We start from the raw sequence: 26,037 nt of genomic DNA on the forward strand, positions 1-26,037 counted from the left end.
TATATATATATATATATATCAAAAAATATTTCCAGGTCAATATTTCAGGGAAAAAGTACTTTTTTATTATGAATAATTATACATTTTGGGGGGAGACATGACATGAACAATGTTTACAACCTGAACTGGCCTTGCAATAAAATGTTAAATTAATGATTCATTTAAAGTCCCCCTGTAGTCAATAATTGTATCCCTTAAAAGAAACGCATCTTTGATCACCAAAATTACATATTTAAAAATGCTTCATGCCTTAAAGGAGAACTCCGGTCAATTTTAACATTGAGCTCAATTTTGAGTAAATTTGGAGTGCTGTCAATACAGAGAACAACGACAAAAATCGGTGTTGCCTACACTGTGTTATCCTATTTTTAAAATTTGCACCCTATTGACTTGAATGGGGCAAATTTTAAACCTGCTTTTATTTCTCTTATCATCCTTGATGTGTCATTACAAGTGCCCAGCCATGTTGAGTGATTGCTTCAGAGTGAACACGGTGAATCTGACTGCAGTAGATGTGAAAGATATTCATAAAAATTATGTTATTTCAGCCAGCGCAAATACCTGTATTTACATCCTGTTTTCGGTCGAAGTCCAAAGTAGTCGATTGTCGAGTTCACGCGCATAGGTTTAGTTACCTATGATCACGCGCGTGAACTTGACAATCGACTACTGTGGACTTCGACCGAAAACAGGAACTAAATACAGGTGTGTGCGCTTGTTGAATTAACATCATTTTTATGAATATCTTTCACATCTAATGAAAGATTAGAATTTTCATTAAAATGTGCCCCATTCAAGTCAATAGGGTGCAAATTTTAAAAATAGGATAACACGGTGTAGGCAACACCGATTTTTGTCGTTGTTGTCTGTATTGACAGCACTCCAAATTTACTAAAAATTGAGCTCAATGTTAAAATTGACCGGAGTTCTCCTTTAAAATAGCTTGACTGCAACTCTATACCCCTGCTTCGTAGACTCATGAATATGCTTATTAGCCCCGCCTCCACTTACGCCAACTCACAAATTCACTCTGCCAACTTACTGAGGTAAACGCTGCACAATGGTATCGCTCTTTACAATGTCGGACACATAACAGTACAGTAATTCATAGTCTTTTGCTTGACTATGTTATCAAACAGCTAATAATGTGTTGCTAATGTTACTCATACTATGTTCCCGTTCGCCATCTCGCCTTCTAACAATCATCAGAAACGCTTTGAACAACTCAGAACGTTAGTGGAGAAAGGCATGATATAGTTCATCATAACATCGTAATATACATCATACACCCGCTATATTTGCTAAATCTACCTCTTTTTTTTTATCAACAGAATAATATACTGGGATAACCTGGCATCTCTCGAGACTCCCATGCTATTTAGCTGTTAATGATATGCTAAAGCCAGCCGGCATGTTGGCGTAATTGGTTGGGTAGTAGTTTGTGACGTCAGAAATACCAGCGATTTCAAACCGCGTTTTTGATGTGTGTTTTATGATGTGAGGTTTATGGAGAAAATACTCAGCAATGGTGTTGACTTATGAATTTGCACATGGTTCGTCTTAAAGCAAATTAAAAACACTAGATAGACATATAAGTAACATTACAAACTTTGTCTTTAAGAAGCTTGACGCACAATAATGACTTTGATTTGTTTAACTTTTTTTCAAATATTAATAAACAGTAAAGCGTTTTTGTTCAAATATTGTTTCCAAACTACTAAAAACTTTTTCTTCATTATGACTTATTTCTATTTCTGACTTTTTCCCCCTCAAAATATCAAAGTAATTTTAACACAGACATTTAAAACACACTCATCATAGAAGAGGTGTATTCAGGCAATGTAATTGCATTTTAATGTCTTTTTAAATAATATAAAGAAAATAGTGTGAAGTCATTGACCCATGCCATGAGTTTTGCCACCATTTTTCCCCAAATGTGAAGGAAAGTAGCTTTTCCGTAACAATTTAGATTCTCTTGCAGACAGCTTTCACAGAACACACACACACACAAACACACACACACACACACTTGGCCTCGCTCCTGACGGTAGTGATCGATAGTACATGCCGTGACCCTGCCGTCGTAGGGACCAGAGCAGGACACGGCGAGCATTGCTCTCCTTTCCTCAACTCTACCCCCGGGGCCCCTTGGGGCGAGGGAAAGAATGCCGGCTATTTAGGGAAAGGGTTTGAGATCTCCTGCATCCGGACAGAGGAGGCCTGAGGAAGCCCCAAAGATTACACTGTGCACTTTGCGCACACACCCAGCGCACATAAACGCATGACTCTATCTGACCCAGAAATATATTACCACATGCATTAGCCCATTAGGCTCTCAAGAAGATCTATACGTTAGAGTTACTGCAGCAAAGGTAGGAGGGAGATTTCTTGTGGAGAGGGAGAGCGAGCAAGCAAGCGAGCTTTAAGCTCTGTGCAAGCGGGCATTGAGTGCTCTCTGCCATTAAAGCTCATAGTCGATAGCTTGCTGCATTAGAGCCTCTTTGATTTGCAGAATTTCATATGAAATAAAGGGATGGTCTTCTTCTACAGCTTTCTTTTGTGCTGGAGATATGGAAGGCGATCATTACTGATGAAATGATAAACGCTTTCCTTCGCAGGCATGACATTGAGCCTGTCATTTGGCTTGTGACTCAAACAAAGTACACTTGCAGGAAGTGAGCATGTCAATGATCAGTGTCATAAATCATAAAAATGCCTTTTCAGTGTCAGCCAACATGGGCCTTCTTTTCCCAGGAATCATGCCTGAGAAATGTCAAATTATTATATTGGATCTTATATTTATTTTCTGAAGTAACACTGTCCCAGAGCAATACCAGCAGATAAAGGCAGTGTCTTCTTTCCCTTTCTTGAGTATATTGCATTCTCATTAAGATCCTAAAGCACGGCATGAATGTGTAGCTGCAAAAAAGAAGCTAAAAGTTATGTGACGAGAGGCAGTGCCTCTTTAGCACTATGATTGGCTGTGAATAGGATAATACCCATCTGTTATCTTCGCAACTGCTCCACTAATTGGCTTGAATGGGTCAAACTGGTGGAAAAGAAGGACTAATTGACCCTTTACTACCTTAGCAACTGTTGCCATTTGGCCATTTTCTCTTGCCATTGCTATAGACTAGAGGATGTGTGTGTTTGGGTAGTTGGATAATACAATTTTATGGACTTTATCCAAATTTAAAATAAAGCATTGTTGCTCTAATAATAGAACCACAAGGTGCCCAGATAGTGTTTTTTTTCTTCTTCTTCTTCTTCTTCTTCTTCTTCTTCTTCTTCTTCAAATATTTAAATGAATCTTGTGAATTGCTTGTGGATTTGGCCCTCATTCCCAAATGAATACGTAAAACATTGGTAAGAACAAATACATTTGCACACAAGTACATTAATGCTACTTCTCTGCAGTTTTTCGGCATAATAAAAATCAGTAGAGAACAAAGGCAGATAAAAATGCTTTGCACTGGCACAATTCAGTATGGCCTATGTAAAAAATATTATCCAATGAGCACATTTTACTGAAAATCACTTTGTTTACAGACATCTCCAGTTTATTTAGGATATTCTGTATAAAGTTTTTGAAGTTAGTAACAATAACCAAGGGGAGCTGAGCATAGTGAAGGGTCAATATTGGACAAGGCCATATTTGGTCACATCCAGAATGATCTACAAAAAAATCAGTAAGTGACATGGTTTTAGCAAGCACTTATGCTGCGTCCGAAATACAATACTTCCTTATATAGCATGCCAAAAACAATATTCATAATATTCGGAAAAAAAGTTAGGATGACCCACTGCTTTCGGCGACATTCTGAAGTGTGCATTCGATGGACACTACTATCCCATGAGGTCACGGGAGAAGATTTATGAATATAGGTGAAGCGACACAACTGATGCTGGTAGGTCACATGATAATGACAATGCCAATGTAGTATTTCCAGATTTCATACTACACACATTTATACTATATAGAACATCGTTTTTTAACGGTCGCAAAGTAAGTTCAAATTCAAATGTATACTACGCAATTTCAGACGAACCATCAGTTTGTTAAATTACAGCTGAAGTTTGTATTTTTTTGAATGGTAATGTACTTTCCTTTTTCAGTTTGATTCCTCTGAAAATTGGCTCTCAGGTGCTTTCAGAACTTTGTTCTGTTTGTTTTAGCATCCTGAGGCCTAAGCCTGAACCACCCAACACATTAACACACTCAACCTTGAGTTTGGCGGCAGGATTGTCTGTTTAATGGCAGACAGGGAGAGTGTTTTTGGAAACCTGTTTGAAAACGTTCATTCTTTTTTGAAGATGTGTTGTCTGAGGTCTGAAACGAATGATGTTCACTTGCCTCCTAGATACTTTTTGCCTACATGTTTCATGTGTTTGACCCTCTGAGAAACTACAAAGTGGAATTGGACCACACGCAGACTAAACGGGTACCAGAGCACCAGCCTGTATATTTCATAATTCTTCCTGTCAGCAGGAATGTGAAGACAAATAAGCCGGCTTTAATTGAAGAAACACTCTGTTCCAGACGCTCAACCACACTCCAGCTTGTTAACGTCAGGCCCACGCACCGTTAATGTCATGAACGAGTTACACAAACATTCGCCTAGACAGCACTAACAACATCTTCCTCACCGACCTCTCTCACGACAGCACAGCAAGCAAAGGTTCACACTCAGTTTGCAATCAAACTCGCGCGCCTACGCAACATATGACAATCCGCGCCTCATTCCACACAGAATTGGCTCACATCTGTGGCTCCGCTGTGATGACACTAAAGGATTATTCACCACAATTGTTTGACCTCTCGAGTATTTGCGATGCATGAATAATCATTACCACCTCCTTATCATGCAGATATATGCTAATTTCTCTTAGGTATATTCAGAAAGCACCCCACCTCTTTCCTTGCTGAGGTCAAGGTTTAACTAAGTTAGCATGTATGGAAACTAAGAATGCTGAGTGGCTCAGGTTTTAATTGTCCTTTTTTTTTCCAAAGGGGCTGAAAACTTCAAATAAAGTTTGCCTGGATTTAAATGCATCTGGAATTTAGGCCAAATTCCGAGTTAATTCGTACACTACATTAGCGGATGTCTCTCTATTTAAATACCCCTTCCTTCGTGACCCGCAAAATCCCCGTCCCCTCAGGGGCAAGCACAGCACATTCAAATACGAGGAAACAATCAGAGTGTGCTTATTTGCATATGAACGGGAGATGGAAGCCTGCAAATCCGCAGCAGTCCATTTTAATCTGAGAATGACTTCCTCTTGTATTGTTACAAGAAACAGTCTGATAGCATTCTCTCTTCTCGTCTCCCAATCTTCCTGCTGAAATTAACATCCGAATGTGCCGTTCGCTTCGAACCAGACCGCTCAGAGAGCCGCACAGACGGTAGCAGTGCGCCAACCTCTGTTGCCCCGGCAACAAAGTGGAGGACATGGTGAGGTCTTATCAATCAATTAGAAACGTCTCTGTTCACTAGAAGCATTGAGCCACTGGGTCATGATTTCTCCACAGTTTGTCAAATTCATTAGGGCCCTTGCCAGACCCATATCGCTGTTCAAAAAAATATATATTTTGAACATCTGTCACCTCAGTGAGCAGGGGTTTTATAGACTAATCTTCTGCATTTCCTTTATGCTAATTACTGGACCAATCATTAAACTCCATTTAAGTTTATAAAACAGTGTTTTTAAATTAGGCCTAGTCAAATTAAAATGTAAAAAGTTTTCCTTTAAGAGAATACAGGATGCATAGAGAAAGAAAATGAGAGGAAGTCAATGACTTTTTTTTTCTGGTCAAGAGTCATACACAATTCATTTAGCTTGAGAAGAGCTCACTTCCTCTGCCTTCATTAAAATTCCTTCATCAGGTTTGCTTTTGCATCAGGGCTTCCAAGAACTCCGGACTAGACCTATTCAAGGGAATTCCTCTCCCCAACATCTTTTTTTTTTTTTTTCTTCGTTCCCAGAAGCTGTATGAGAATCAGCTACTGTTAATTGGCATCACATGAAGGCTGGGTGGGTTTTAGGGGTCACATCCATGTTTCAGTGATTTGATGGCAGGAAGATAACATTGCTTTATTCAGCACTGACAGTGATGTGCACATGAAGTATCAGGCTAAAGGTTCTGCTCCTTGAAACTTTCACAGTAGATGAGATTCATCCAACAAAGCAAAGATATCATGAAATTGAGAACATTGTGTGAAATTTTCTGCACTGAACGTTTTTTAGATAACTTTTCAGATCACAGCTAATACACCTTTAAAACTACCACACAATATACCATGGTTTTTGTTTAAGGTATTATGGACAATAATACTCGTATGTTGAAACAGTATCAGGGTCTATTTTACCACTGGATTGGTATAGGTTTCATTTAACAAACAAAACAAATCTACAATCATTTGAAAATGTTCCAATACAGAAAATGTGGGAATTTGGTTCTTAATAATAATAATAAAAATACCACAGAGGAAATATCATGGAAACACCTTTTTTTATATATATATATAGAGTTACGGAACAGACTCGGAAACAGGGAAATGCAATAACAGGTTCTTTATACAGCAGCACTGAGCAAAATGGTGGGAAACAGGCGAGTGAACTGGACAATGAGAGTTATCGTTGACTGGAGATGGATGGTAATGGAAAGCCTTTGTCTTACAGGTGCAGGAGATCGTGATGGATGAAATGGTAGGCGAGTACACACACACGAAGGACCAGGAGACAAGAAGCGGTCACACGCTGGAGAAATTTGGAGAGGAATGACATAGGAGAATAATCGCTGGAGTATAATCACCAGCATCAGGTTGGTAGTCCAAACAATGTCTATAAACAAGACCGGACCCTGAACTGGTGCAAGGTGTGTGCTTAAGTAGCAGAACTAGATGCGGGAGATGCAGTGCAGGTGTGTATGATTAGGAATTACGTGCAGATGAGTGCCAGGAATGATTATGGGGAATGTAGTGCAGATATGGTAACTGATGATATATATATATATATATATATATATATATATATATATATATATATATATATACCGGTAGTTACGGAACAGACTCGGAAACAGGGAAATGCAATAACAGGTATATACTTTCATATAAAATTCTAATAAAATTATTAATATACTGTATATAAAGTTCATATAAAATGAATGAAATGTGTATCCTTTATCTGACCGCACAGAATAATATAATTTATAATTTTGTATACCTTATGATACTACTAAGCTATAGCACTTCAAAGATATAGAATCAAATTATGCTCTGCAGTTCTTGGCCTCTCTCTACAGCTGCTGTACCAGAACACACACACACACACACACACACACACACACAGATGATAAAGAGTCATACATGCCGCGTGTCCTTGTGCCTCCCTCCACATTGAGTCATCAGCTCTGCACTCCATTAATCACACATCATCAAATGTTGTCACATCATGTTAGTAAAGAGAGAGAGAGAGAGAGAGTGTGTGTGTGTGTGGTCTCCAAATGCGATCTATATGTTGAGGATCTCATACAGCCTTGCGCTTCAATGCTCTTTCGGACGTACATAAATAAATAAATGATAAAAAGACAGAGATCCATGTCTCAATGTCACCCTCTCTGGGTGTTACAGAAACCTCAGCTAAGCTCGATGCTGACATTGAGATGGAGAGAGATAGCCAGTCCATGGACAGAGTATTATATTCCCTCAAATGGTCACTGAATACGAGTGACATTGAAGCAGCCATTAATCAATTTTCATACCTAGTCCTTCATCAGTTCACTAAATGCTGGAGCCTGATTTGATCGATAACAGAGGAAGAGGGGAACAAAACAGTCGCTGGCCATGCAGATGATGATCAAGACATACTCTGTGCTAGGAATGATTTAAAGGCCGTGTCAAATTACCATGAAAGGTTAAAACTATTTTTTTTTTCTTTCTATTATTGAAGCGGATGAGAGATGCTTTAGGCTAGACAGTATACAACCATTTTCTGTGCTGAAATTCGATGCGCTAAATGTACCATGTGAAAGTGTTTTTCTTAGTTCTTAGTTTCTTAAACCCCAGTTTAATATGCAAAGACAAAAAAACAACAATTGGTTATATTATAATAATATATAATAATTGGTTATTATTTTGCATGTTATATATACATATATAATATACATATGCATATTATTTAATATTTAGCCAGGAGGGCATTTCTGTGTGGAGTTTGTATGTTCTCCCAGTGTCTGGGTGGGTTTTGTCCGGGTGCTCCGGTTTCCCCCACAATCCAAAAACATGCAGTATGAAATGGTTAATATATATATTGTTATGTATATGTATATATATGTATATCGTTACTTCTGAAAAGAATGCATGAACTTTTAGGTATGTTGAATGATACAGTACAACTTACCGAAATATCTCATGTCATCGCTCAATTAGTGTTTCACCCGCAGAAAGACGTCATTAAAACAGCTTGTGAACAACTAACAAAACAAAAAGTCCATAAACGTTGCATTTACCTCAGGAAAGTTATCTGATGTTTACAGTTTAATCGTTAAAAAAAAACTAGAGAAGAGCTTATTTACTGTGAATTCTATGTGCATGTTTGAAATAAATATATGATAATAAATAAATAAATATAAGAGTTTTTCAAAACTATGTGTAACTGAGTTGTATTCAATCATTTCAGTGTAAGTATTATATCTTATATATAATAGCAGTTTATAATAGTTTGGGCTCTAGTGTTAATTTTAACCTTGAATATTATAGTATTGTACCAAATGATAGGGTTCTCTGTATAGTTTATCTTTCGAATATCAGTCATTGCAGAAAGATGCTTTTTGTCCCAGGCCCATACTAACCAGTCGATCCTTGATCCCATTGGTTTGAGCGTCCCGTCCAGCCTGACACACATTGGGGTGACCAGTGGCAGTGTTTTTTTTAAGTCATTATTTTTGTATACATTTAATGATTTCTGATCTTAAAAAAGGCTGCATTACAGTCAAGCCTCATACGCGTCCATGTCCTGCGGCTGTGTGTCCGACGCATGTTGTGTTGCGTGGGTGTGCGGACGCTTTTCGGGAGATCCACAAGGGTGCTGCTGTGTCAGAGCGTGCCCTCAAGGACGTGGCTTTGGTCCAGGCGTAGGACGCTAAGATGATCTCTTAGCCCATGTGGAGTCCATACAACGAATGCATAATATAAAGCCAACAGGATGTCATGTTACAAGATATCATGTGCGTGGTTTATTAGATTGTGGAATACAAATAATTAGCTCTACCTCCACCTTCCTGTCCTTGTCTAATTCGTTGTCATAACTCAAGATAACCTGATTTATATGGCGGCACACATGACCTGTTATGCGTCTAGAAGATTGTGTAAATAATGCATGATTCGAGTCTTAAAGGTATAGTTCACCCAAAAATGTTGATTCTGTCATGATTTACATTTATTTTTTAACACTATTAACCACCATTGTCTTTCTTTCTTCATATGGCAAAAAAGCACCAAAAAACATCCACTCAAGCTCTTATTGCCATGTTCATGTGATCAGTAGCGATGTACATTTCAAGACTGAATAATTATCAGTCGGATCTTTAAATGCATCAGCTGATCCAGTTCACAGAACCACTCTTAATCATTCATCCAGTTCACAAGTTCAACTCTGATTCACTAAATCGAGTTGCAACAGCCTACTGGAAAATATTCACAGAGATCATGACTTAAATTGTGGTTTGTCACACAAAATATTTTTTCAGAAGACTTGGAATATAGTGCACAAGTATGGACCACTTTTATGAGACATGCACGCATCATCGTCCTCGTTTACCGGTACTTTCATTATTTTGAAAATGGTGGCCAGGAAAGTTATTTTGTGTTCCACAGAAAACAGAAAGTCATGCAGGTTTGACCTGACTTGAGGTGAGTAAATAATGACAGATTTTTTTTTAGTGACCTCTTCCTTTACCGCTTGTGTTTTTTCAACCTATGAGCACATTCTGATGTGGGACGGACAGTGTTCTGTTTTCAATTCTGTTTTGTTTGTCCACCCACTCAATGTAATTATCTCTTGAGATATTTGTGTTTGCCGGACACAATGTGATCATTCATACACATGATCAGGGTTGAGTCTCGGTGTAATGTCAGTGTGGCTCTTCTGCTTTAAGCATATGATGGAAAAGTGTGGGGGTGAAGAGAATAGAATGACAAAAAAAGAAAAATCCAATTATTTGTGCATAATAACAATCGTGCGGTATTCGCGGGTGATTGCCAGCACATACTAACCCAGCCCTTGCTGTCTCTCCTACTGTCTGAACGCCAATTATGGTACAGGCGGCGGACATCCGCTTGAGCCAGGCCTCTTTCGCTAGACCCATTAGGAGTTGCGCTGAGCGTGATAGTGCTGTTTAGTCGAACACTGCACCATAAGAGCTGAATGCTGCTCCAGTGCACCAGCTCGCAGGACACATACACACATGCATGCTTGCGCTGATCAAGTTACTGAAGTAGATGGCAGGCTGTTCCCTTGCAACATCATTAAAGCAAGGGTGGGGATTTTCCTACAGCTCTGCGTGTCTAGCACAATGCGGTCGTATCACTGTCCTCTTCTGGAATGCAGCAGTGTTACCTGAGAAAAGCCTGCGTGCGCCGAGTATAGGCAGGGTGGAGAGAGGGAGGGATGCATAAACGATTCGGAACGGTGATAGAGTGAAAGAAAGAGGGATAAAAGACACAAAAAGGATGAGAGAGAGAGAGAGAGAGAGAGAGAGAGAGAGAGAGAGAGAGAGAGAGAGAGAGAGAGAGAGAGAGAGAGAGAGAGAGAGAGAGAGAGAGAGAGAGAGAGAGTACATGAGAGGCAGGACTCTGTGAAGTACCTCTTGTTTTTAATAATTGATTCTTTGAAAAGACTGTGCGGTTTAATTGGTGGTTAGTGGTGATCCTGGCACACACACACCTCTGGGAGTCTCTCTGCAGCTGGTTTCCAGTAACGCAGACTCAACGTAAGGGTGAGGGATCAGCGCTCCACTCGAGAGAGAGAGAGACAGAGAGAGAGAGAATGCATTTGAAATTGAAACCTACCTGGAACGACTCGAGCTGTGTCTGCAGTCTGCGAGGAATTCAGTCCAAAGCTCTAGAAAGTACACACCTTTCCATATCCGACAGCTTTCATACTGTTATAACCAGAGAGGCCACAACCCGCATGATTTGCTTTGATGACCACTGCAGCTGTATTTCATTTTATTAACCTATTCATGGGATAATTTAGCCAAAAATGGAAATGCAGTCATTTACTCACTTTCATGTATTTCCAAACCCGTATGAATTAGATCTTTACAACATTGGTTACCAGTGACAACGCTGCAAAAAAAGGCCTTATTCTTTAGAAAAGAAAGAATTTCCAGTTAAAATACTTGAGAGGCAACACCGCATAAGATATTAAGACTTGTTTTCCAAGAACGTATCTTTGAAGAATGTATCTTTAGTGTATTTTGTCCTACTAAACTGGCAGGGTTTTTATAAACAAGGTCAAAACAAGTAGAAAAATAAATCTGCCAATTCAGTAAGACATGTAGTATTCAAGCCCATGAAAATAAGTCTTACTATTCTCAAGCAAATGTATTGTTAAATAAGAATTGATATTGTTTTAAAGCGATATTCTTTCTGGAAAACAAATGCAGTTACTTATGTCTATATTCCAAATCTTCAGTGAAATGTTTTTGAGGTAACAATCCAAGAGATAATTATCAATGAATAAGGACATAAATGTACGGTAAGTTTCGAATAAGGACATAAATGTACGGTAAGTTTCTTCCTCACATAATGCTATGACTTCAGAAGACTTGGAATGTAGATTACAAGCCATATGGGCTATCGTGTTGTTGTTGTTTTGTCTTTTTTGTGAGATTGTGGGGCTTAACAGATGTAGTAACTGGACTAGTCACAGCATTATGATTCTTCAAACAACAGCATACGGTTTTGGGTGAGTTTTCATTTTTAGATGATCTGTTCCTTTAAGACTGGAACATTTTATGTGATAATTATTCTCATTACAATTTTGACTGTTACAAAAAGCTGCAGTCCCACAAAATGTGAAATCTGTTCTGTGCAGCGTGCCGTCCATGATCTGACCTTCTCCTCATATTGGATTAATTCCTAAGTTAATGTTCTACACAAACCAGTTTCACAATGGAAACAGTGAGGCATTTACAACAGACACCCACCGTATATTCAAACAGGAACACACTCTTGACAAAGTCCAGAGCCAATTTGACCAGATAACATCTGTGGAGACCAGAGGAAGCTTTTCCTTTTGTTCAAAAACCAGAGCTGCCGCCTGTGAGAACTCTCGGCTTTGAAGATTCTCTGTCCTATTACGCTAAAACCTGCTCTGGAGACTAGATATGCCTCAGGTAACAGGTTCTTTTCTATAATCAACAGCAGCACCGCATCTTCCATTAGGACCTTTAATAAAATTCTCTGGGGAAAAAAAAATAGTGCAACGATTCTTTGGCAAAGCTGGCATAAAATTGAATAGCTTGAAAAGCTATAAGGCAGCGGAAAAAAGGATTGGCAGTGTGTGCTATACGAGATGACAGAATATCAAGTCGTTATGACAGAGAATCAAGTCAAATAATGTGTCGGTGCGGTTTGAAAAGTTTGAAAACTGACTGAAAGCTGTGTGAAATCTGAAGTGTGGCTCAGCGCAGACCTAATTGCTGTGATTTGTGTGCACGGTGTGTGAACAGCACTTTTGGTGGCTATAAAAGGACGTAATCAATACAGAAGATACCGACATGGCAATACTGTGTGTTTGTATGTCTGTGTGTGTGCTTATCTTTTCATCTCTTCTCTAGCTCTCATGTGCCTTTGTGCTGTTAACCATGATAATCTGTAAATCTGGATTTGCCCACCCTGCTGAATTATGCAAACCCAGCTCAGCTCAAGCGTGAGGAGTTTAACTGGGCTGGCAGTGGGAGATAGACAGCTTGTGGCCTTTCTTTTAGGAAAGAGAAGAGTTTGTGTTATATCCCTGTTTCATTCTATCTATCTATCTATCTATCTATCTATCTATCTATCTATCTATCTATCTATCTATGATAAGTAGCATTATTGTGCCATTGAATATATCTGAGTACCAATGTATATTGAAATCGTATTTTTTAAAGTCAAGTCAAGTCATCTTCATTTATATAGCGCTTTTAACAATGTAGATTGTTTCAAAGCGGCTTTAGGGTAGTAAACGGATAATTTAAGGTAACAGAGATTGTTTTGTCTTTATAGCGGTTCTTGAATAAAGATATTTTCCAGCTAAAGTTAGTTTTTATTGATTCAGTTCCGTCGCAAGGATCATTAGTTATTAAATTAGAGGCCGCTAAGACGACATCGTTCTCTCTACACAGACTTTAAACGCGAACCTGCTGTGAGAAACGCTGATGGCGCTCACGTGCGCATTAAGAATGAATTATATAGTTATGCGCATTTGAATATATGTGCGCAGTTTTGTAATTCTCTACAAACCAACCAAGCCTTAAACTACTTGTCTGGCCTTAAAATTGTGAAACAGAATTTTATCACTTCGGAGTCGAAACCGAAATGATCCCAACTACGCTTTATCTGTAGAGTGGTAAATTAACTATTCCTGGACAATAGTGTTTCAAATTGAATAGTTCATCTATTGAATAGTTCAATTTCTGTCATAATTTAGTCAATCAATATTTTGTATTGAATCTTCAATTAGTTGATCCGCTTCGCAAAAACCTTCGTCTTTATGAATCTATGCAATAAAGAGCTTGGACAGATGTCAAGATTGACAATAACCTATAACATAACCTTCTTCACACAAAGTTGTCTTCCTCACAGAAAAAACAAAAAAAAGTAAATCTCCATCAGACCGGTAAATTCTGTGCAATGGCAAAATTGAGCTGCAGTCAGTATTTTTTTAGACGGTTTGAGAGAGTTGTGTACACACACACACACACACACACACACGCCCATTTGTGTGTGTGTGTGTGTGTGTGTAAGAGATATGAGATGTGGCTCTTAGACAGTGATAGGCTCATTAGTAAGGCTAGGATGTACTGCGTGTGTGTGTGCGTGCACGTTTGCAGTCTAATTATCATCGGACAGTTAGAGTGACTGTGACCCAAGACTCTCTCCGACCTCTCATTCTGACCTGCCTGCCGACGTCCGCGAGTTCAATCCGAAACCCCACAAACACACGGTCATTCATTGAGACACACAAACACCCACACAAAGGAGAAAGACATCCCTTCATGAATGTCAATATGCACTCTAATTGGCTCGTACAGGCATCCCTGTTTTCTTTAAACAAATGTTGGCCATTAAGGCGTGAGTGAGATGATTAGTGTGAAGTTGTTGTCCGGGGCACCGATACACACGTCCTCTTATGGAATGTGTCCGCACAGCCATTAGCACGCCGTCTCTGACATGCCCCGTGTCCTCTCTCCTCTCACACCTATTTGTCAAGCCGCCCACCATTTCTTGCAGAAATAATGGCACCCCAATCAGAGACTGCGACTACAGTAGTGCGTGTCTAACCTTATTTTTTTGAAGTGTGAGATTTATTTATTTTTTTGACAGAAAAGGAAGCTGATGGAAGTCAGACTGTAGTGGAATATAGATGCGTCTGAAAGTTTAAAAGACATTTTAAAGTTTAACATCCTCCCCCAAAAGGCCCTTCTGCTTTCTGGATACCGCAGTGCGAGATGAAAGCGCTTGTGCTTCTACAAAAGACTTATTTTTTTGTGTGCCTAGCACCACTTTAGCCGGCTAAATGCATCTCATCCCGACGGCCAGCATTGGGAAATACAATCTCGGTGCAGAGGGGAAAGTCTGGGCCAGCATTTCAAACAAAGGCACGCTAGCACAAAAGGACGAGAAGGGTAAAACCCTGGGACACTGGGCAGTGTAGGCCCTTAGGGGCCCATTGTTTTCGAAAGAGCATTATGAAGAGATACACATGCGCAGAAAAAGCGGTTCACACGCATGTTCTAGTTGAGGGTGAGACCTGGCTGCAGCCGAGCGGCGCACACAAAGGAGCTTAATCATTCATAAAACTGGAGAGGCTAATAAAATATGCAGCACATGAATGCGGCGAACAGCAAAGTGCTCCGGTGCTGCCTAAACTTTTGAAAAGACACATCGAATCAACGACATAACTATTGTGTGCGCGTATACCGCTGGGGCTGAAAGGATGAGGTCACATTGTTTGTAACATCTCTAGGGCGGATCTTGTCACGGCTGCATCATCTCCTTTCTGTCTTCTGCATCTCTTCATGCACTTGTCTTGTTCATTCTCTGCCTTTTTGCTACTTGGCTAATAGGGACTGTGAGCAAGGAGACAGGAAATGATAACGGAGTAAGCCACAGGAAGTAGCAATCACAAATATGATTTCTATGAGATTTCTATAACGTCTCCATTGTTTTTCTAGCAACGAGATTAAATAGACATCAAATGGAGACTTCCTTCACAGATGTTTTGTCCTGTGAAAAAGACTGCAATCTTACTGCTTTCTGCAAGATGTAAGAAATGTCTCAAACTGCATTCGAGCATTCGGAATTCTGCAATCACATGTCAGAGAATTCTTTATATAAACTCAATCTTTTCTTAATACTTTCTAATGAAATTATTTTAAGATGTTTTATACCATTCAAGAGTTTGGTGTCAGCAAGATTTTTTTTTTTTTTCCTTGAAAGAAATTCATACTTTTATTCAACAAGTATGCATTCCATTGATCAAAAGTGACAATAAAGACATTTAAAATGTTACAAAATAATTCTATTTCAAATAAATGCTGTTTTTTGAACATTCTATTTATCAGAGAATCCTGAAAAAAATGATTAGTTTCCACAAAACTATTAAGCAGCACAGCTGTTTTCAACATTGATAATAATAAGATTTTTTTTTTAGCACGAAATCAGCATATTAGAATAATTCTCCAGGATCATTTGACTTTGAAGACTGGAGTAATGCTGCTGAAATTTCAGCTTTGCCATCATAAATTACACAAATAAATTAAAATTGAAAAATATATCAAAATAGAAAAAAGTTCATTTCAATAGTAATAATATTTCAGAATACCTTTTTTTTCCTGTGCATCTTTATTCCTCCGAATTTTAAGAGAAACATCTGAGACAACATTTATACTTCTATGACATATCTGAGAACTTTCAATTTCCAGAGCTGTTGAAAAGTATTAACATTTTTGGCTTCCCTTTATTTTGATGGTCCCTTTAACACATTCTGTTGACTATAAGTAATGTTGCAACTCTCATTAGAGTGTTAGTAGAGGATTAGTAGACTGGTAGGGTTATGATTAGGGTTCAAATAAGTTGATTTGTACTTGCAAAGTTACTTATAGTTAATATAATGTCTGTTGGGGGAACATCAAAATAAAGTGTTGGCAGATATTAAGCAGACAGTCTACTAATACTCTAATGAGAGTTAGTTGACTTGTGGTTGCAAAGTTACTTATAGTCTACAGAATGTCTAAAGTGGACCATCAAAATAAAGTGTTACCACATTTTTGTCTGGAATGGTATGGAAATAATACAATGCTCGAACTTCAGTTGCTCAGAGTGTGTGTGCTAACCCCTAAGCCATGGGTCTGACCTCTCTGTCCTTCTTTCCCTCATTATGTTTCACACAGCAGTTTGAGGGAGCGTTAGAAGCCGCAATCAAGAGTGCTGTTGTGTGACAGATAGCTCGGCTAATAAGTCCAGGCTTGGTTTCTTCACCACCTAGCACCTCTAGCAGCCACGCACTCAAGTGAACTGAACCATCAAAAGCAGAGGCTCCTGCCTTCAAGCTTACCATGGCTAACAAGCACAGCTGTTCACTGAACCCACCACAGACCAGCTGAGGATATATTAGTCATGTACAAACAAATAGAGTAATCATCACCGTTTTCACAATGGACTTCGCCTCAGGTGGACATTTACATTTTTGAATTTAACAGGGTTGTGCACCATTCAGAATTGATTTCAGAATCCAGTTCGGATTTGAATTGAATAAAAAAATTATTGAAATTCAAACAAAGCCTTTGTTTGAAAGCTTAAAGGTTTTATAAGCCTATTACAGACATATGAATCTGTTTGAAATGCTATATATAGAAATGCATATATGCTATATATTTTTAATTTAAAAAAATTCTCGCTGAATATAGGCGGATTGTTTTGCATTTAAGTATTTAAAGGGATAGTTCACCCAACAATTTTAATTCTGTCATCATTTACTCACCCTCAAGTTGTTCCAAACCTGTATGAATTTCTGTCTTCTGCTGAACACAAAAAATATATTTTGAAGAATATATTTTGGTCGGTAACCAAACAGTTGAATGGGCCCCATTGACTTCCATAGTATGAAAGACAAATACTATCTTCAAAATATCTTCTTTTGTGTTCAGCATAAGAAAGAAATTCACATAAGTCTGGAAGAACTTGAGGGTGAGTTTTCATTTTTGGCTGAACTATCCCTTTAGAAATTTAATATGCAAAAGTTTATGTCAATTTAACCCGTTTTTTAATTCAGTTTTCAAGATTTTTAGTCAAAGAATATTAAAACAAACATGCATTGTATACTGTGTTTCTTTATATTTAATATATTTATGCACTTCATATCCCAGAATGCTAGAAAACGTTTCATTTCTATAAATTTAAAATGTAGTAAATTGTACTTCCGGTAATCCCACTTCAACTTCCTGTGGGGTATGGCCAATTTAATTCAAATTCCCATTCATCATTTTAAAGGACACTGATTCTTAAATCCAGAAATTTGCACAACCCTGGTATACATTAAAGCTGTGATTCACCTTGACATTCAATAGAAAACATATGACCTCAGCGGCCACATTTAGCATGATGGAAAGTCTGGAGAAAGAGCACGCCACACGTTTGAGTGTCATTACTAGCTCTGTATTTAGCCTTGAGCCCGGGGATATGTTTGGACAAGTCTTTGAGTGTCTGCCGCACAAATTATCCTGATAAAAGCACATGGGGCGAGCAAATTAATTCAACCGAAACCCAACAAAAGCACTGTTTACATAAGCTAATCCCAGGCAGCGTGCTAGCCGCCATGCCAACCCAGAGCAGCCTCCGCAGGCGTGGGGAAATCTGTATTTAACCATCACCCGCTCCCTGGGCACTTTTGAGACCCCAAAGTGTCTTTATCCAACTGGGGAAGTGAAGGAAGGAACGGGTCCTTTCAGATGGCATCTTTACGGTCTTCATTGGTTTGAAATCGGGGCCAAAACAAATGGCCTTTCCCAGAGCGGTCTTTAATGTACCTTTTTGGGGTCTGATTTCAAGCCAGACCGTGGAGAATTGAATACAGTTATGGTGGGTTAGAATCGCTGTAGCTGAATCCTATTATAGGCGGCTCTTTTAACACTCAAAAGGTGTGTGCATAGTCCTCGCATGTACTTTTCACGACACGGAAAAGGTTGGAGTGGGAGATGAGTGCGTGGGGGTGGGGTCCGTGGAATGAGGAGCACCTTCTCAAGGATTTATGACACCTTACTTCGCCTACTCTGTCCTTGGTTGCTTTCAGGGGGAAACGCTTTCCAATGAGTCTCTTGATGAAAACGCGCGGGAGGGGTGGAAGAGGGGATGACAGGAGTGGTTGAAAGGCACTACATCCCTCCTCTGTTTCTTGAAATCGAGTGGCTATCGTTTGAGACTAAAGCCAAGCTGCACATGCTGTTCCTCTCTGCTATCTGTGTGAATTCATAGCAAAAGCAGCGTTCCTAACCGCTAATTACAACTTGAAGCTCATTAACCACCGGTTTTATACACACACACACATGCATGCGCGACCGCTTACAATGCCATCATACATCTAGATTCCAGATGATTATCCATCCATCCATTATCCATTTAACCAAAATCCCAATTCAAGCACATCCCTGCTTCCTATGAAAACACTATCACTTTACAAATCCACACTGATCTATAGTTACAGCTAAACACTCAACCTCTAACTAAAATCTTGTTCCTTGTTTATCTCCGAGATGCAAAGACACAAAGCCCAGCAGCGACAGTGCCAATGAGAAACTGGTTCGGACGCCGGCGGTAAAACGTCAATGAGTCCCTGTGTTGCTGCAGCCTTCCACGGCTATGGCTTGTACGTCCTCGGCCATTTATCCCTGAACACAGGCTTTGTCGAGCACTTATGCCAGTGGCCTAAAAGCAAGCTGTGTGTAAAAAAGAAATGGCAGGGCCCTTAAAAGGGGAGAATACATCAGGCTCGGGTTGTTACAAAGTGGTCCTCTATTAAAAATGCAGCAGGGCCATTACCTCAGGACCGGTGCCTTTCTCCTCTGGTTCTCTCAAGCCAATAGAAACCAACTAGCTATAGCTCAGGTCGCCCCATTATAGCCTGGACCACACATGAGTTCTGGTCATGGATGGTGACACTGACCAGATGCACAAGAAAAATACTTTTTATATTTAAAAGTATTGCACCTCGTATTGTAGTTTATAAGTCTATTTCTACCCCACACACTACCTTTTTTTAAATCAATTTTATTTAATTTTAAATTGATACAAATATTTTGTCGATACAATGAAAGTTAATGGGAACCGATGTTGTTTTGGACCTCATTGGTTTTAAATGGATGCACTAAAACATTTGAAGCCATTTCGAAATATATTTTTGTGAGGATGAGTAAATGACAGAATTGTATTTTTGAGTGAACTATGCCTTTACATGTAATTACAATTAGCTGAAACTTAATTTGGTTACTTTCAATTCACTTGAATTTGTCAAATATATACATTATTCTCAATTTATTTATGTTGGAACTATACATAATTTTTTGATGACATTAACTGAAACTGGAGAGAGGATTTTAAGTGCCCAGCATGCTTTGCATTAAACTTATTCTTGTGAAGAGCTTTGAGATGCTACTTTAAAAGGCGCTATATAAAATAAAGTTTATTATTAAACTGGATCAGAAGAGTAAATGTTGAAAGTGATTTTAGAAAAGTATTTGTCACGTTGGGAGTTTTTGTGGTTACTGTTGCGAAGGCTGCGGTTTGTGTTTTGTCACTCAATGAGAAATAACTCATTATTATACTTTATTTTCTTCCCATGCGTTAAATTTAGTAAAAGGAGCTATACTTAGCATGTGAACATGCCCTGTGATGATTGTTTTTTATTTTCTGAAGCAGTTAAGATTAATTGGATCAATCTGTGATTTTTCCCATGGTGAAATTCACAGTAAAATCTAATTTAATGTGATCTGCTTGAATTAAGATTCATTTTAATCATCAGTACGATTCGTTTTAAGTTTAAGTTTAAAAGAGCGATGAAAGAGCAACCAAATTGAGCAATAAGCTTTTTTTTCTAATAGTTTGGTACATTCATATAATGAAAACAAAGGATGGTTTTTTGTTTGTACAGTATATTTACATGTCTCATCGGATCAGATTTTACAGCCAGAACTATTCGTTTTATCAATGCTATTGTTCTAATACTTTAACTCAGCAGCGTGAGTGACAATGAAAGTTTCTTCTTGCACATTCTTATATTGTTTTTGTGTGACTGGATGCACATCAGAGTTATTACTCTCTGATGCAAGATGTGAAAATCGAGAACACATTTCACTTTCAGAACGGGCCAGAAAATATTGAAGTACTGCTACAAACAGCTCTTCTGTGCGCTTTGTATTCTTTTCCTTTCATGTTCATGACTAATGCAGAGCGTTTCACCCCTGAAACGAGGACAGTCTTGGGCATAAAATTTGATCCACCTATATGGGTATGTTTGCCAAGTATGTTCCTTCCTCTTTTCAGAGTGAACCCCACCCCTCTGAACAGATGGCTGGAGAGAATGCCTAGGACACAGTAGGAGAGGGAGAGAGAGGAAAAGGGAGGGAAGAGGAGAGAAAGACGGAGAGGAAACGAGAAGGACATTGATGGACTAAAAATATGAACGTTTGCTGCATGCATGCTTCCCAAAAGACATTCACGATCATCTGTCTGTCTGTCTGGATGGATGGATGGATGGATGGATGGATGGATGGATGGATGGATGGATGGATGGATGGATGGATAGATAGATAGATAGATAGATAGATAGATAGATAGATAGATAGATAGATAGATAGATGATAGATAGATAGATAGATAGATAGATAGATAGATAGATAGATAGATAGATAGATAGATAGATAGATAGATAGATAGATAGATAGATGTTAAAATGTCAATAAATTGTTAAAGTTTTATGAATTCAATTAATTAGACATCCTTTTTTATTATTACAATTTAATTAAACCATTAAAACAGAAAAATTAAAAAAATTGGAGGGGGAAATAAAACCTTATTGGGGAAGAATAAAAAGGATTTCATAGGGCCCTATCTGTGGTTTAGACGTGCATTCAGATGCTAACAGAAAAATTACACATGGACAAGCATAATTTAGCACTCTCGCAGATCTGAAATCCCCAACTCGATGGTTACAGGCAAACACTTACAGCAAACATTCTTTCCCGACGGAAGTGTTTACATGTATAATTCACACACGCATACAAAGCCTGTGCTCTTGTAAGTTAATGTTTCCGTGTATGTCATTATGGCGCGCTTCCAACAAGACAAGCTCATATACCCAAAAATAAGAGCACAAACAACCCAAATATAATTTTTCCTTTTTGTGGAATTTTTAGAAACCGTATTATAGTCTAACATCACATAATGCTATTACAAGTAATGTTATTGTTGCACTCTCGGAGGGAGAACACAGGACAGGGCAAGTGATTATGAGTCAGGATTTGTCTTCCAACAATATCTGATGGAACAAATAACCGCATAAAAAAAATGTAAATAACAACCAGACAATTATTCAAAATGTTAAGCATATTTTAGGTCTAAATTACTCAATTTGTTGCAGTGAGTCATTTGCGTGTGAAACGGCTGAGTGTGCTTATGGATTTTAATCTATCCTTTCACCTGTTTAATGACAGTGTTGGTAATGAATACCGAAAATCAAATTGTCGTTGATACCTGAAAATTGCTTGTCCATTAACGAGTTTAATTATTCAGATGAAGGTTGTTTGGAGGAGGGGAGATGAGAGCATTTTCACCGTTGTGGTAAAAAATTGGTGCCGCTAGAGGAAAATGAAGCATCAGTCTGGTAATTATCCACAAGCGGAGTAAATATCACAACGTAATAATCCTAAATGACATTGAGAGCAGCAGAAATATAATGAGCCACATATATGCATCGTTCCCATAATGCAGCAGGAACATTGCTGGCAAGCCACATGTCACCTCACTGCAGGGCAGTTAGTGTGCACTCCCACTGAGAGGAGAGGTTTAAACGGCCGACTGGATGTTATTTCTGCTGTACATAAAGCTGACCCCACAGAGTGTAACCGAACACCACACACACACACACACAAACGTGCTCGCATATGCAATCTCATGGCTCTGGATTTGAGTGCTCGCTCTGGCTCTCTTCCTCTTACCCTTCTTTTGAAACATCAATGCACACACATGCACACACACACACACCATAAAGCTCTGACTTCTAGCTGCTGATTGAATGGAAGACGGGGCCCCACTGGCCTCTGTTGACACAATACCAGGGGGGAATAACCTCCCTTAAATTCTATTTTATATCCCACTGGTGTATGGCTTCTGTCAAGGATACCTCAGCCCACACACTCACGTTTATACACCCACCCATGTTCTGCTAAAACCTGAGAGGGGAAAGGGTGGTGTGATATCAGTACTGTAGACATCCACATTAGGGGAATACAGTTACATTGTGAGATTTGTGAATCCATTGATTTGGGTTGCATGCTATTATTGAATTCGAATTGAGGGATGAATCATTTCCATTCAAATATGACAGTAAGGAAGTAGAATTCAAATTAATAAAATTCACATGACTAAAAAAAACGTTAAATGTTGGCTTGACAAAGCCTTGCATGAAAGCTTTGAGGTAAGTTTAAAAAGCACTGATGTTTAAAAGTTTACAGGCCTTACAGATAGATAGATTCCCTGTTACTTTGTGTAACAACATCTTGCCCCAAGGCGTGAGCTAGTTTGCACCAAATTTCTTGTTCAGTGATATCTATGACCCACATGATAAAACAATGGGTGAATTTTGAGCCACATTTAATTTTCTTTTGGACCTACTTTAATGAAAGTAAGTAATTTACATGTAATTGATACCAGGGTCTTTATATAATTTAACTGAATTACTGATTCTCGACATTAACAGCTTACTGTAGCATCATAATTTCCCCTGCTTAACATTTGCCTCTCAATGCGCACAGAGCGTTATTGGGGCAGAGAGGGAGAGGGAGAGAGAGCGAGGTTAGATTGTGTGTCAGTTGCCCCTCTTCCCCCTCATGATTGATTTCCCCCGGAGGAATGCCTCCACTCAGAAAGCACGCTAGAATCAAGATTAATAACAGGCCATTTACATCCCCAATCACGCACGCACACGCAATCGCACTCACACTGACCCGTGCTCACATGAGGTCTCCATCCTTCACAGGCGAGACCGAATATCTGAAATCTGAAACTCTCTCCCAGTGCCAAAAAACCTCCTCCATCTCCTTTAATATTCTACAGATCAATAATTATTCCCAGACCGACCCATTTGACCATTACCCATGATGCTCCAGTGTTTGCCATAGTGCTCTACTTTGGTGAGGATCACCAACATTGCGCAATTCTAAACCTTTTGAATATGCATGCGTTCTCTTTGACAGGCCCTACTTAGCGAGGTGAGTTATTGTTGTAAGGACTTCTGGTTGCGACAAGAGAGAAGGACAAAGACATGATGCTCTGGACGAGCCCCCACATCCCTTGGAGACACTCTTGAGAAACTCATTAGACAGCGGATGTGGGTAAGATCCAATTTGACGTGACCTTGAAGGCAGCTACAAGGAGTGGGGAGTGTGTGTGTGCGTGTGTATTGATGGGTAATACGGTGCCTGTTGCCAGTGTCATGTATGGACTAGTGATGAAGGGCATCAATCAAGTCGTTTTCTGCAAGCTCCTATGAGATTTTTATGGTTGAGATTGGCCAAGCTCTAAATACATTTTTGGAGTGTAACACAGTGGTAAAAGGAGGGAAAGAGAGAGGTCATAAACACTTGCTGATGGAGAGCGACTTGGCCACTGCCGTTTATCATGTGTCTTTTGGGAACGCTTGCATATTTGGCCAACGTTGAGCAAGCAACTCCTCCAAAAGACTTTCCATAAATTTTCTTTCCCTCACATTCGTCTTTTGCACTTCATAATTTACTCACCCCAAGTTGATCAGGAAAATGCATCCTCACACCCTTTGTTCTAAGAGCCATTTTTTAAACTCAGATCCAATCATAGCTCTCTCTCTCCACTTTCATTCACTCAAACATGTAACGCAAGTGCCAGCCTCTTATGGGGCGTGGCGCATAAAAACATTCATGAATCACAGAGGGAGGCCAAGATCACCAGTGCCCCCGATAGCATCTCGGCACTATCGATCAGCCTGTGGTAATCAATTCTCCACGTCCGGGTGGTGTAGGGGCTTAGAGAGATGGATGCAATTATTCAAGTCCCTCCACCACAGGCTACGCAGCTGAGAGGACAGAATCTCTGGATCGTGAGTTTGTGTGCAAGAGTGTGTGCATGCATTCTTGATAAATGGGCACTCTTGCGCCTCCAGAGAGCGGCCCATGTCAAGTATCGGTCATGTGGTTTGTGTGTCAGAAATCTGTCAGAATGATGCGGACGCAAGGAAGTGTGTGAAGCATTAAATCAAAACATCACAAAACCAGATAACCAAGGTGCCTTACCTTAGTCTGAAGGTAGTGAGGGTAATAGTAAGTGTACTGGGGGTACATTGGTTGCTGTTCCAAACGTTTGCCCATGTAGCTGGAATCCTTCTGGCTGTGGCTGGAGACAGAGACTCGCGTGTGGGATCCAACACTCAAAAAGCCTCCGCTTGTGGTTCCGCAGCTAGAGGCTAGATCCGTGTGAGGAACGGAGTCCGAGGAAGGATGAAGAGAGAGAATGAGATGATACAGACACGAGCGAGCGTGTGTGCGCCGTGCTTCTCCTCTTCACTCGTCTTCGGGAGCAGGGGAGGAGGTGATGGAAGGACAGCGGAGGTACGAGGATGGGATAGCAGAGGAGGTGTGCGCGTAGAAAGAGAGCAGCGGCACAGGAGAGAGGAGAAAAGGAAGGAAGGAGGTGAGGGAAGAGGAGGGGGCACTGTGGCGATCACTTCTCTGGAAAACCGGCTTCTAGTCTCCTGCTCATCCCTTGACTGCCCTCTTTCTATCTATCTTGCTCCTTCTTTCTCACTCACTCTCTCTCTTTCTCTCTGACAGTCGGTGCAGCGTCGGTTCCCAGAGGAGCTTGTCAGATATCCCAGTCGCACACTTTGTTCCCGTCTGGCGGATGCACAAAGCGGCAATGTAGACAGTCGTTGGATTCGGATCTGTGCACACAGCTGACGGGACTCAAACCCTCCGCAGGAAAGGACCAGACGTGAGCCGTGAGGTTACGAGGCACAAACTCCAGACAGGCTGCAGTATCCGAAAACTCCAAGTGCAGCACCACTGTTTTTCCTCTGTGATGTTCTTTTCTTTATTACACGCCTCCCTCGTCTGTCTGCTTTGTTGCGCGCGAGAGTGTGTGTGCGAGAGTGAGTGTGAGTGTGTGTGGCTGTGTGAGAGTGTGTGAGTGTGTGTGTGCGCGCTGCCGGCTGCTCCACACTGTGGGGAAGATTGAAGGGATCAGCTCGGGCACTGCCGTGTTCCTCCTCCTCCACAGCCTGGTGGGTTGGGCTACGGGCTGGCTGCAACCACTCCCAGCCAGGGGAGTGTCTTAACCAGCCTATCTCTGTTTGTCCTCATGGGAGAACTGCCGCCCACTGCACGGCTTCAGTAGTGTAGAAGGGGAAGACTTACTCTTACACCCACACTCTGGGGGAGGAGACTGAGGACGACACCGCAAGGAGCCGAGGCCCCCTTCTGGTCAACCACAGACTGTACCTCATCTGATCTCCCTTTCCCCCAAG

At 40.0% G+C, this 26,037-nt stretch overlaps 1 protein-coding gene across 1 annotated transcript in view; it reads right to left on the reverse strand.

The window, feature by feature from the left end:
* Positions 1 to 25,739, reverse strand: part of rbms3 (RNA binding motif, single stranded interacting protein) — a 146,879-nt gene extending 121,140 nt beyond the window's left edge. Inside the window, exon 1 of the mRNA XM_079625312.1 lies at positions 24,809 to 25,739. Within this exon, the coding sequence (XP_079481438.1) occupies positions 24,809 to 24,883 (75 nt within the window). The 5' untranslated portion in view covers positions 24,884 to 25,739. The remainder of the gene's footprint in view (positions 1 to 24,808) is intronic.
* Positions 25,740 to 26,037: the final 298 nt, after the last annotated feature.

Source organism: Phoxinus phoxinus, assembly GCF_949152265.1.
Source record: "Phoxinus phoxinus genome assembly, chromosome: 10".
NCBI classification, from domain to species: Eukaryota; Metazoa; Chordata; class Actinopteri; order Cypriniformes; family Leuciscidae; genus Phoxinus; species Phoxinus phoxinus.